This window comes from Pelophylax lessonae, assembly GCF_965119305.1.
Source record: "Pelophylax lessonae genome assembly, chromosome: 5".
Classification (NCBI taxonomy): domain Eukaryota; kingdom Metazoa; phylum Chordata; class Amphibia; order Anura; family Ranidae; genus Pelophylax; species Pelophylax lessonae.
In genome coordinates, this window is record NC_138772.1 from 515,874,566 (window position 1) to 515,887,168 (window position 12,603).

The 12,603-nt window shown below is 42.2% G+C and overlaps 1 protein-coding gene across 1 annotated transcript in view; it reads right to left on the reverse strand.

Moving 5' to 3' along the window:
* The window catches only part of ATAD2 (ATPase family AAA domain containing 2), an 82,848-nt gene that overhangs the window by 9,220 nt on the left and 61,025 nt on the right, over positions 1–12,603 (reverse strand). Inside the window, exons 23-25 of the mRNA XM_082257941.1 lie at positions 12,352–12,474; positions 10,035–10,181; positions 2,325–2,648 (exon numbers count right to left, since the gene is read on the reverse strand). Coding sequence (XP_082114067.1) covers positions 2,325–2,648; positions 10,035–10,181; positions 12,352–12,474 — 594 coding nt within the window. The remainder of the gene's footprint in view (positions 1–2,324; positions 2,649–10,034; positions 10,182–12,351; positions 12,475–12,603) is intronic.

Genomic DNA, 12,603 nt, shown 5'->3' on the forward strand with positions numbered 1-12,603 from the left:
ACTGGCAACAAGAAACATGTGGTGAACCAAAGTCTCAGCTCTCCTGTCAAAAGCGGTCTTTAAAAGCCGGAATTAAAGTGGAGTTATTCGACCTGAAACCCTGAGAATCCAGCGCAGGTGGAACTGTCTTTTTTTTTTTTAAACAGGAACTCTAAGGGATACTGTCTAGCAAAAAAACGCTTAGACACCAACCTAACGCATTTAGGTCACTGACTCGCGACAGTTTTGTCAAGTAGGCGGGACAAAAAAAAAAAAAAAAAACAAACACACACGACACCTTTTGGGGAGCTGCGGGTACCAAAGGAGACCAGCACCTCCAACGCAGCAGCCTCCTCCAATTTTGAAGTTGACCGCACCGATACAATCAGTGCATCCACCAGCGCATTGCATGCGTGGCTGCAGACCCAGTAGGGTCGCAACATACCAAGCTCACCCTGAAACAGATCAGGATTGTTGCATAGACAAAACAGGCAGGTGAGGGATGCCGACCCTGGGCCCACGATTGGACCACCTACTGGATACCATAAAAAAAAAAAAAAAAAAAAAAAAAAAAAAAAAAAAGGGGGATGCCCCCTGAGCCCCTCCATAGAGGCCCACATGAAAATAAATGGCCCCCTTAAAAAGGGCCGTCTGGCTTGACGCAGACACACAGGCAAGGTACCGAAGGTCCGCAGCACTAAAGGGCAGGTGCTATACAAAAAATGGTGACACATCCACGACTACTTGGCAAGTCCCAAAGCACTGAATATGATGGGTGGGCAGCACAGAATCTAGGCCAACATGCTCCAAACTCCAAAATAGAAAAGTAGACCCCACAACATAGCCACATCTGCAAGATATTACGCTCAAAACTGGCATTGGCAGAGACGTGTACATCTACCTGGCAGAATTTAACTGTTAAACGTTGTCAGAACAGGTAGCAGCTATACAAACTTGAACAGAAACTTGATGCTGAATAGTTCAGAAAGCACCGATACTCCTGGTAGAACAGCCTTAACTGAGAAACAAAGGTCCTTGCCCTCGATACTATAGGCCTGAGGGGGGAGCTGACAAATCCACCAAGAAATAGGGAATCTAGAAGCAGCCTGAACCAGTTTTCACAGAATCAGAAACAAAGCTGTAGGCTTCAGATAGACTCAAGTATCAGAGTGGAGCAGAGTCTTAAGGCCCGTACACCCGATACGAAAATCGGAAGGGAAATTTCGTCCGACAAACGATCTGCCGATTTTCGGATTGTTAGTATAGTGCTTTCGACAGTGGATTACGGATTTTTGGACGACAAAAACTGGATGTGCAGGCTATAAAATTTTTATCGTACTTAAAACACAATGTCCGATTTTCATTTAATTAGTACAATTTTCGTCTGAAAAAAATTTTAAGAGCAAGACTAGGCATGGTCAGAGACGAAAGAACACATACAAAACAATCCAACACATGACATCACTTCTGAAGTTGAATTCTGTCGTACGGGAAAATTCGTATGAAAATAACCTCTTCACTTTCCACATCAGACTAGCATGCCCAAAAAACGGACGACAGATCGTTCGGTAATCTGATCGTGTGTACGGGGCTTTAAGCTGGATACACACTATACAACTTTTGCGGTTAGATTTCCTTTAGAGTTACCTTAACTACGTAGTCCAAGGGCCTGCCTGATTGCATACAAATTCAAAGTGTTTATAGATTTGACCTTATATTATATGGTTTTGGTAAATCTAAAGAAAAAAAATGTAAAAGAATTGTATATAGTGTGTATGGCCCATAAGAATGCCTAGAATTAGCACAAAAAAAAAAAAAAAAAAAAGAAGGATGGAATTACAGAGTCCTGATTCAGGTGGAATAGAAAAACTACCTTGGGTAGGAAAGAGGCCAGAGGCCTCCACGCTACCTGGTCAAAGAGGCCTCCACGCTACCTGGTCAAAGAGGCCTCCACGCTACCTGGTCAAAGAGGCCTCCACGCTACCTGGTCAAAGAGGCCAGAGGCCTCAACGCTACCTGGGCAAAGAGGCCAGAGGCCTCAACGCTACCTGGGCAAAGAGGCCAGAGGCCTCAACGCTACCTGGGCAAAGAGGCCAGAGGCCTCAACGCTACCTGGGCAAAGAGGCCAGAGGCCTCAACGCTACCTGGGCAAAGAGGCCTCAACACTGTACAGCTACACTGTCAAAGCCAGTGGTTGGAAAGCAAATTAGTTGTTAGACAGCAAATAGAGTGCCAGCTTGAATTTTTGAATTTTTTTTTTTTTTTTTTTTTTTAAGTATCATTTGTTTCTAGCAGAGCTCCAATTTAGTCATGGCCAATTACAACAGTAGAATGCCTTCACATACCATTTAAGTCTCTATGATCCCCATTTACTGCTGCAGTTGGGACTTCCTCGTGTTTTTTCCCAAGCTCAGGTTGGGCTTTAGAAGAATCTGCATTGGGAGGTGTAGTCTCTATGCCACTGATGTCAAGATTAGAATTTTCTGCTTCCATTGAGGACTCGTCTAGGAGTTCTATTTCAGTCTGATCTAGGCTGGACTCTTTAGGCTCCTGGTCTGCTTCACTCTCTGCTTCATAACTTTTTTCACCACGAACAGCTGATACCATTTTCTTCTTTTTAGGACACAAGCCAGTGCTCCAGCGACTCCGCCGTCTACATCTTCTCCTGCCTGCATTTTTACAGAAAGGGTTGCAGTGTTAGTATAAATTTGAGTACCAGAAAAAAAATAACCCATTTAAATTTAAAAGAAAAAAAGTTGCTAAAATACTTAAAGTACTAGCTGGAGTAAGGATCTAATTGTTCCAGTTATAAGCCTACACATCCACCCAAGAACTACAAATACTGTAGCTGCTGACTTTACGGTTTCAATATGTTTATTAAAAAAAGTTTTTTTTTTTTTTTTTTTTAAAAAATACCACCACAAATTGCAAAAAAATGACATAGAAAAGGTAAGGTCCACAATGTAGGTGGAACATATCAAAACATCAATAACAAAAAAAACAAGAAATCCAACTAGTATACCACCAGTCATCTGTTATACCTTAGATGGCAATTCTTTGTATTGTAGACAGTGATAAAAGGTTCTTATAAAAAACAAAAATGCAGAACTACCCCTTTTGGGTGAAGTTCCACTATAACAAGGATCTTCAAACTATGGCCCTCCAGCTGTAGCAGAACTACACGCCCCATGAGGCTTTGTAAAACTGACATTCACAGACATGACAAGGCATGATGGGAATTGTAGTTCCTGAACAAATGGAGGCCAATAGTTTGAAGACCCCTGCACTATAAGAATCCAAATACTACTTAGAGGACACCTTAAAACAGTGGTCCTCAACCCTGGCCTACAGGGCCCACTAACAGGCCAGATTTGCAAGATAACTGAAATACATCCCAGGTGATATAATTTGCTACTCAGTGATTGCAGTATTCTAGTCTGCATCTCCCCAAGGTAATACTTAAAATCTGGCCTGTTAGTGGGCCCTGAGGACCGGAGTTGAGGACCACTGCCTTAAAGCATCTTGCAACTGAAGCTCAAATCAGTTGAGGCCTGAACATCTCTCTGAGAACATATGAACAGAGTGCCAGGTGGCCGCTTTGCAAATCTGGGATACAGATGCTTTAGAAAAGACCCAAGAAATCCCAACAGACCTGGTGGAATGCGTGCCAATAGAAGAAAGGAGGAACACATTTTCTCATTGGCAAAAGCCCTAAAAATTAGTTCTCTGAGCCACCTAGCAATGGTGGGATGGGTAGCAACATGCTCTTTAGGAGAGCCTGCGGGAAAGCCAAAATGGTCAGCTTGGTGAAAAGAAGTGGTGACTGCCAGGTAGACCCTGGCGGCTCTGAAAATGTCCAAGCAGTGTAGAGAAACCTTCTTGGCATGGAGCAGGAGAGAGGGGAGGGAGTACAATATCATCATTGAGTTGAAAAGGGGAGACCACCTTAAGTAGAAAGGAAAGCCTTGGTCTCAGGATCACCATGTCCCTGTGTAAGATTAGAAAAGGCTCTGAACAAGAAAGTCTCTAGCTCAAAAACATGCCTAAATAGCCACCAAAAGGACAACCTTACATGCAAGTTCTCCTAAAGCGATTTCTCTAATAGACTCAAAGAGTCTCATCAGTATAGAGCAGCCTTTTTCAACCCTTTCAAAACAGAGGAACCCTTGAAATAGTTTTTTGGGCTCGGGGGAACCCCTGCTAAAAAATACTATATCTACAACTCATGATACATTAGCGTGATGGTCAGTAAGATGAATGCTCCTTACACGTGGTCATTGGGAAGAATTACAGATAGCTAAAAACAACGGTGTGAGCAGGAACTTCTCTGAGAGGCAGAGATTGCTCAAGGAACCCCCAACAACCTCTGGAGGAACCCTGGTTAAGAAAGCCTGTTACAGAGTATCAGGTTGGGATCCCAAGGCAACACAGGTCGTCATATTGGAGGATTTATATCACTAAATCCCTGAAGTCTTAAAGCCTAACTCCAGGTTTACTTTCACTTTAAAAACAGTTGGTTTAGGCCACACTGGTTCCAAGAAAACTGGGTCATTGAAGACCAAACTCATTTGTCATGTCCCATTACCAATCTGGCAAATAGACAGCGGCAATTGCTGGTTGTAGGGCAGCACGTGCCAAGGAAAAGTACGCCTTTAGTAGGGCTTCAAAAGCACCTAGCGACAGAATCCTTGAAAGAGGTTGCCACATCCATAATTTAGCTATCGTTTTTCGAGCAGAGAAAAGTGTTTCATGTAGAAATTGTTTTGTATATTTATCGATATTGGCATCTGGAAAGATTCCCAGTAGGCATAATTTGGGGTCCAAGGTCAGAGGGGACCCCATGTTGTCATGAAGGAAATCCACCACCTGCTTCTAATAGCCCTGCATGTAGGGGCAGGACCACAGATGGTGGTAGAAGGCTGGCCCTGATTGAATTTAGCTAGTCTCATAGGTGTGAGGTACGTGCAATGGTAGCTAGTCTCACAGGTGTGAGGTACGTGCGATGGACAATATACATTTAAGTCAATCTGACAATTTGGGTGAGACAGCTTTACACGTGACCAGTGCCTCACCCCAATCATCATCCTCCAGGCACCCTAGGTCTCCCTCATCTTGTCAGGTGTTTATTTAGGACTGAAATGGCAGGATCTACTACCAAACGCTTTTTTTTTTTTTTTTTTCTTTTTAAATTCTGTACTATAGGATAAATTTCAAGAAAACCTTAAGATGAGTGAATATTCTTTCAGGGTAAGCCAATCCTTTTATTGCACTATTTGTGCATCAATAGCCTTTTGACAGCCTCTTATTACATATAGTTGGTTGATTTGGCTGTGGAGAATCAGGTGCTGCTAGGCAAAGACTAGTTTTTCACACCACATGTCTATCCACAGTGGAGAATAACTGTTAAGAAGTCATAGCTTGTGGCTCATAAATGGAAGCTGCAGAGGATTTTCCAACTACTGCCGATACGATATCTGCTTCTCCCTTGTTTTCCTCCATTTCTTTCCCAAACAAGTTGAAAATCTCTGATTCATTAAAGTAGGTGGGCTGATAAGGTAGGTGTAGCGTTTTTGGCCTCTAAGGAGCAGCAAATATTTTTCGAAGAATTCAGACAGAGCAAGAAAAAGTCTGCTTTTGTCAGACAGGCCACATGGTGAGCTAGAGTCAGAAGTGGAGCAGTGTCATTAAAACAATACCAACACCCTGAGTGGTGTTCCGAGTATTCTATAGGCCATCTGTAAAAAACACTAATTAGCCCTTTTGTCCCAGCTCGCCTGCATCGGGTATCTGCCATTGCTAGAGTGAAGGGATTACTGAAGGGTTACCCATGGAATGAATGCAGCAGGGTTGGGGTTTGAGTGTCCAGGGTGAAGAGGCTGCGAAAACTCATGCACTGAGCATGTTTCTTGGCTGTGTCTCTGTAGCAGAAAGTGGCAGAACTGCATCAAATGTGAGAAGCAATATGGCAAATAAAAGTGTATCAACCAGGAAACAACTGCAACTTTGCCACCATCTTGAGAGTGGGAAAAATTTAAATATAAAGTAATACATTTAGAGAGCCAAATGTTTAAGACAAATACAGATAGATATAATGGGGAGTAAACAATAACTCCCAATTTCTGTGCTTGTATATCTGTGAGACCGGCAGTGCAGGTTGTACAAAGCCAGAAACCCTGTCCTACCTTGTCCATGCTGCTGGGGCACATTAGGGGTCTAGGCTTCATCGTGGCTGGCATAACCTCAAAGAGGTCTGAGAACCATAGGAATGGACCAAAGCCCTGGGACCAGTATAACATGTACAGTATGTGTAAAAAAACATGGCAAGGTCAGTGCCTAACGCAGAATCCAACGCCTGAAGCAAACTTTACAGACTGGCCTTGCAGGCCTAGCACGGTCCCAAAAGTAAAAACGGAGGATTACCGATCCAGAAACCATTAAATAGCCCAGGATAAAAGCAGTCAAATCTTAACCAATTCCTGCCTGCTGTCATTTTATTATACCGCACACTCGTTCTGGGATGACCTCATGACAGCGCCCTAGAACCACTGCTCTGGCGTGTAGTGATCGCTGCAGTGCTATGTTCCTAGGACATGGCTCAACCCCAATCTCAGTAAAGAACCGATGACGAGGCTCTTTACTCATGTGATCAGCTATGTCCAATTACAGCCGGTCACATGTAAACAAGTGCTGTTTATCGGCCCTCCTTGGCTCACACTGACAGTGTGTGTGGAGAAGAGAGCCGATCAGCGGCATTGCCTCACAGGGAAGACCTTTACAGGTAATCAGGGCACTAATCAGTGCCCCGATTACAGTACAGCCCCAACAGTGCACATCAGGGACACCAATCTGTGCTGCCTATCATTGCCCACCAGTGCTGCCCACTAGTGTGGCATATTTTGTGCTGTCTCAGTGCAGCATATGCGTGCCGTCTCATCCATGCCGCCTCATCAGTGCACATCAGAGAAGAAAATTACTTATTTACAAAATTTACTGACAGAAACTAAGAATTTTCTTTCAAACTTTTCGGTATTTTATATTTTAGCAAAAAATAAAAAACCCGGCAGTGATTAAATACCACCAAAAGAAAGCTCCATTTGTGTGAGAAAAAAAAAAAAATAGCTATAAAAATTTAAATTTGGGTACAATGTTGCCTGACCAGCAATAGTAATTCAAGGTGCGACAGCGTTGAAAGCTAAAAATTGGCCTGGGCAGAAAGGGGGTAAAAGTACCCAGTAGGTAAGTGGTTTAAGTGTTACTAAACCCTGGAGCCCGCATTCACTATATCTGGTCTTCCACAGTACACAGAACATGAAAATGAAAATGCAGTTACAGTCATGTCCATAAATATTGGGACATCGACACAATTCTAATCTTTTTGGCTCTATACACCACCACAATGGACTTGAAATGAAACAAACAAGATGTGCTTTAACTGCAGACTTTCAGCTTTAATTTGAGGGGATTTACATCCAAATCAGGTGAACAGTGTAGGATTTACAACAGTTTGTATATGTGCCTCCCACTTTTTAAGGGACCAAAAGTAATGGGACAGATTAACAATTATAAATCAAACTTTCACTTTTTAATACTTGGTTGTAAATCCTTTGCAGTCAATTACAGCCTGAAGTCTGGAACGCATTAGACATCACCAGACGCTGGGTTTCATCCCTGGTGATGCTCTGCCAGGCCTCTACTGCAACTGTCTTCAGTTTCTGCTTGTTCTTGGGGCATTTTCCCTTCAGTTTTTGTCTTCAGCAAGTGAAATGCATGCTCAAATCGGATTCAGGTCAGGTGACTGACTTGACCACTGCATAACATTCCACTTCTTTCCCTTAAACTCTTTGGTTGCTTTCGCAGTATGCTTCGGGTCATTGTCCATCTGCACTGTGAAGCGCCGCCAATGAGTTCTGAAGCATTTGGCTGAATATGAGCAGATAATATTGCCCGAAACACTTCAGAATTCATCCTGCTGCTTTTGTCAGCAGTCACATCATCAATAAATACAAGAGAACCAGTTCCATTGGCAGCCATACATGCCCACGCCATGACACTACCACCACCATGCTTCACTGATGAGGTGGTATGCTTTGGATCATGAGCAGTTCCTTTCATTCTCCATACTCTTCTCTTTCCATCACTCTGGTACAAGTTGATCTTGGTCTCATCTGTCCATAGGATGTTCCAGAACTGTGAAGGCTTTTTTAGATGTTGTTTGGCAAACTCTAATCTGGCCTTCCCGTTTTTTGAGGCTCACCAATGGTTTACATCTTGTGGTTTTCACTCAGGTGAAGTCTTCTCTTGATTGTTGACTTTGACACACATACACCTACCTCCTGGAGAGTGTTCTTGATCTGGCCAACTGTTGTGAACGGTGTTTTCTTCACCAGGGAAATAATTTTTTGGTCATCCACCACAGTTGTTTTCCGTGGTCTTCTGCGTCTTTTGGTGTTGCTGAGCTCGGCGGTGCATTCTTTTTATGTTCCAAACAGTTGATTTATCCACACCTAATGTTTTTGCTCTCTGATGGGTTTTGTTTTTTCAGCCTAATGATGGCTTGCTTCACTGATAGCGACAGCTCTTTGGATCTCATATTGAGAGTTGACAGCAACAGATTCCAAATGCAAATAGCACACTTGAAATCAACTCTGGACCTTTTATCTGCTCCTTGTAAATGGGATAATGAGGGAATAACACACACCTGGCCATGGAACAGCTGAGCAGCCAATTGTCCCATTACTTTTGGTCCCTTAAAAAGTGGGAGGCACATATACAAACTGTTGTAATTCCTACACCTTTCACATGATTTGGATGTAAATACCCTCAAATTAAAGCTGAAAGTCTGCAGTTAAAAGCACATTTTGTTTCATTTCAAATCCATTGGGGTGGTGTATAGAGCCAAAAAGATTAGAATTGTGTCGATGTCCCAATATTTGTGGACCGGACTGTATATTAGTAAATATAAACTGCTAAATACCATTTCTCATCAGCAGTATATAGCAGTCTTGTGACTTCTATCAGTGTCTAATGAAAGCTTGTTGGAATTTTCATTATACTCCGACTGTCCTTTGAGGATGCATGACCCTTGACCATCTGTCTGGACAGTGCTGATGGGCCCTGTGCTGATCACATGCACCCTCCCAAGAAAAAAAAAAAAAAATAGCAACACACAGCAAACAACCTGTGCAGTGACTCCAATGGCTCTTATGAGATGGATTGGGGACAGTGAAAGGGGAGGATCAGAAGGTCAAACAGCGTTTTTATACAACGCAGAGGATCAACCCCTTAGGTTCCACAGTATAACAAGCATGCTTTACTGCATATACAGACTGAATTTATTGTTGTGGGTTTGGAAACACTTTAAGGAGCAGAATGAAACCGGATTTAAAGCTCCAGGTGTGGGCTGCACCAGTAGGCAGCCTGAAAAGAGCTTCAGACCCATTGGTAGTGTGTAAGATAGGTGTATCCGGTCCAACGGGACTGTTTTTCTCCTCCCCCTCCCCCCTTTAGTTTGCGTAACCTCATCCAGCAGATATCAGCAGTCAGTCTTCGTGTTTAACACTCTGCCCCCAGAAAAATGGTCAGGAAACAGGGAAATTTAAAGATGCTTAGCAACCTATGCAAGAAAAAGGTGGAGGATGCCCTATTCTCCCAGGGGAGAAAAAAAAAAAAAGGCATTCTAAAAAGGAGAGGTTACCCTGGGTTGGCTGCCATTTTTTTTGTCTACCAGGGTCTAATTCTTCTGTAGACAGCTGTATAATCCAACAGTGATTAAATTACAGTGTCCCTTAATGGACAAGAAAAAAAAAAATCAAATGAAAATAGGAGAATTCAGGCTTGATGTGTGGATGAGATTTTTTTTTTTTTTATCTAGTGCCAAGTGCCCATATGTAGATATGCAAATATAACTTACACATTCATGGTTTTGTGTTCATCTTTGAGGACGCACACTTTACAAGCTTCAATAAACCTTATTTCAGGCAAAACTAGACATAAGCATTCCTACTGTTACAATGGCATCCTACTCCTATGACATTTAAGATAAGACCTGAACACACCTGTACTGGGTGTACTGGAAGCAACAGGAGGCGCAGATGAGGATGCTGCTTTTTCACGCTCTGTGTCCGTTTTCTTTCCATCTGGTGTATTTATGTTCTTTGGAAGCACATAGTAATAGGAAGGTGCATATTTTGCAGAGGCGAAACCTGTGTTGAAGAAAGCAATAGTTTGTATTTTGGAGGAAAAAAAGGGATTTAGTATAGAATACAGATTCAAAGAAAAAGTACCTATCTTTTCCAAATATAAAAAGCAGGTACTGAATGTGCATCCACATGCAGGTACAAGTAGGGTTCAATAATTGCATGGTAACACAAACCTGTGATTTGCCAATGGGAAAACTTGGATCAAATTTTTTTTTAGCAGGGACAGGCTGAATTTCATTCCATGTATGGGCAGACAGATCGTACCCAAGTCAATCCATTGATCGACTTGGATACAACCACTCTGATTTTCATGCGATGGTTTCCAGTGGCTATACCTGCTAGCAATAATAATTGTATTCTGCTGGTCAGGAAAGGCTCCCGACACCCCCCTGCTGGCAGAATACAATAGGTCTGTGGGAGGTATTCCCCCATCAACACTGACTGTTGCGGAAGAAAAGAAAATCTTGGTATTTATTTAGTATTCCCATCAAGAATGGTACAATGCAATGGTTTTTGACCGATTCTACTTCAGCGTGGTACTTCCTTGATGAACAGTTCTTGTTTGAGATGCATTGGTTATTTCCAGTTTACAATTTACTGTGAAAACGACATCCGACAGCAAATGACAACTGGACAAAACAATAAGTAAATACGTGATGTAGATCTCTGTTGCATTTTTGATATAATTTTGGGTAAAAAAAAAAATTGATTAGGACAAAAGCCAAGTAGCGGATGCTTTTATCATGTAAGATAAATAAAGATGTTGACATCACGCATGACGAAACGCATAAGGCAGAGCCACATACACATTCTACTGCGTATGCACGGCCGATCAGCCATTTTGGTTACTGGAGAAAGGAACAGTCTGTCTTCTGGCGTTTTTATATGCCGTTCACAAGATGACATTATGTAAGTGCAATACTTTAATAAACTAAGGTGCTTTTTCTTTATTATACTATGTTGAACCCTTTCTTTGCATTTACTAAAGTCTGCTGAGAGCAAGCTGGAGTTCACCTGATTACCGGATATATTTCTATTGCTGCCAGGAGGTTCCTGTGTCGATGTCCATTCCTTCCAGAGGACCCATCCCTGGTCATTGGAGTGAGTTTTGACCAACCTAAATAAGGGGGTCACTGGCATTCCAGTAAGCATCCTGTGTGACCCTTTCCTTGGCTGTTCCGGGGTCTTTCGTCAAACACATAAGGAATTGCTTTGTGGGAATTTAATTTTTCCTTTTTTCTATTCTTTGGAGGTGCACTTCGCAAAATGTCAGAGTATTTTAAATACGATTTTCAGTGATGTTGTTACACACTTAATCACTTTTTCGTGAGTTTATATATGCGCTACACTTTGACGCAATGACGTGTTGGCAGCGCCATTTTTAAATCTAAAGCGCCACAGGAACAGGTGAGACTACTCCACAGCCTTTTTTATTTATTTTTGTACAATGTCAGTTTCTACTTACACAGTATATGGGTTGTGCTCAATAGAATAGTTTATGTGTTTTTTTTGTACTCTTATCTTGGAGGCTGTCTTTACAAGTCTCTTTACAATAAAAAATATAGCAAGTATTGTGTCTATAGGAAGGTAGCACCAAGAATTTGTCTGAACCTGTACCATGCACGCAGCCCGGCATTCTCCTGTGCCATGCCCGCAGCCCGGCATTCTCCTGTGCCATGCCCGCAGCCCCTGTTTTGGGTCTCGTGGTGGTCCAGTAGCTGCTGCATTTCCCCAATGACTTGAATATGCTCAAGTCATTATTCCCATTTTTTTGTGGCAAAATTAGGGGCCTCGGCTTATATTTGGGTCTAAATCCAGGAAAATAAAAATATCGTATATACTCTAGGTCACACATACTACAAAACCCATTTAATTGACTTGAATGAGAAATTGGGGGGGGGGGGTCAAGGCTCCCAAATAGTGGCATCAGTCGGGTCAATATTTTCCCAAACTATACATTTTTCTTGTTCTGGATAGAGCTACAAATTGCTTGGAAAGGATCCTAGGGTGAACACACACTTCGGAGGAATTGACTGGGAATATGTACTACTGGATAAGACCAAATACATCCTCCCCCTTCTAAACACATGGAAAGGCTCATCAATACAATGGTGATATAAAAACATCAAAGTAGATCCCCTTATTTCAGGCATACTAAAAAGATTAGTCTCACCCCTCTTTTTGCGAGATTCCTGGATTTCTTCGCAAAGCTTTTCAAATTCTTCATCCAGCTCTTGTTTAATCATTGCATAAACTGTGTCCTTTAGAGTACATGCCCTGTGGCGGATCATCCGATCTGGAATATGCAAAAAGTGATTGGAGGGTTTTAACAAAGTAAATTGAAGCTTAGAAGTGCCTTACGAATCAGCAAACTTGGCAATAACCAATTTGTTAGTTTAAAGTGATACTAAAGTCTTTTTCCCCC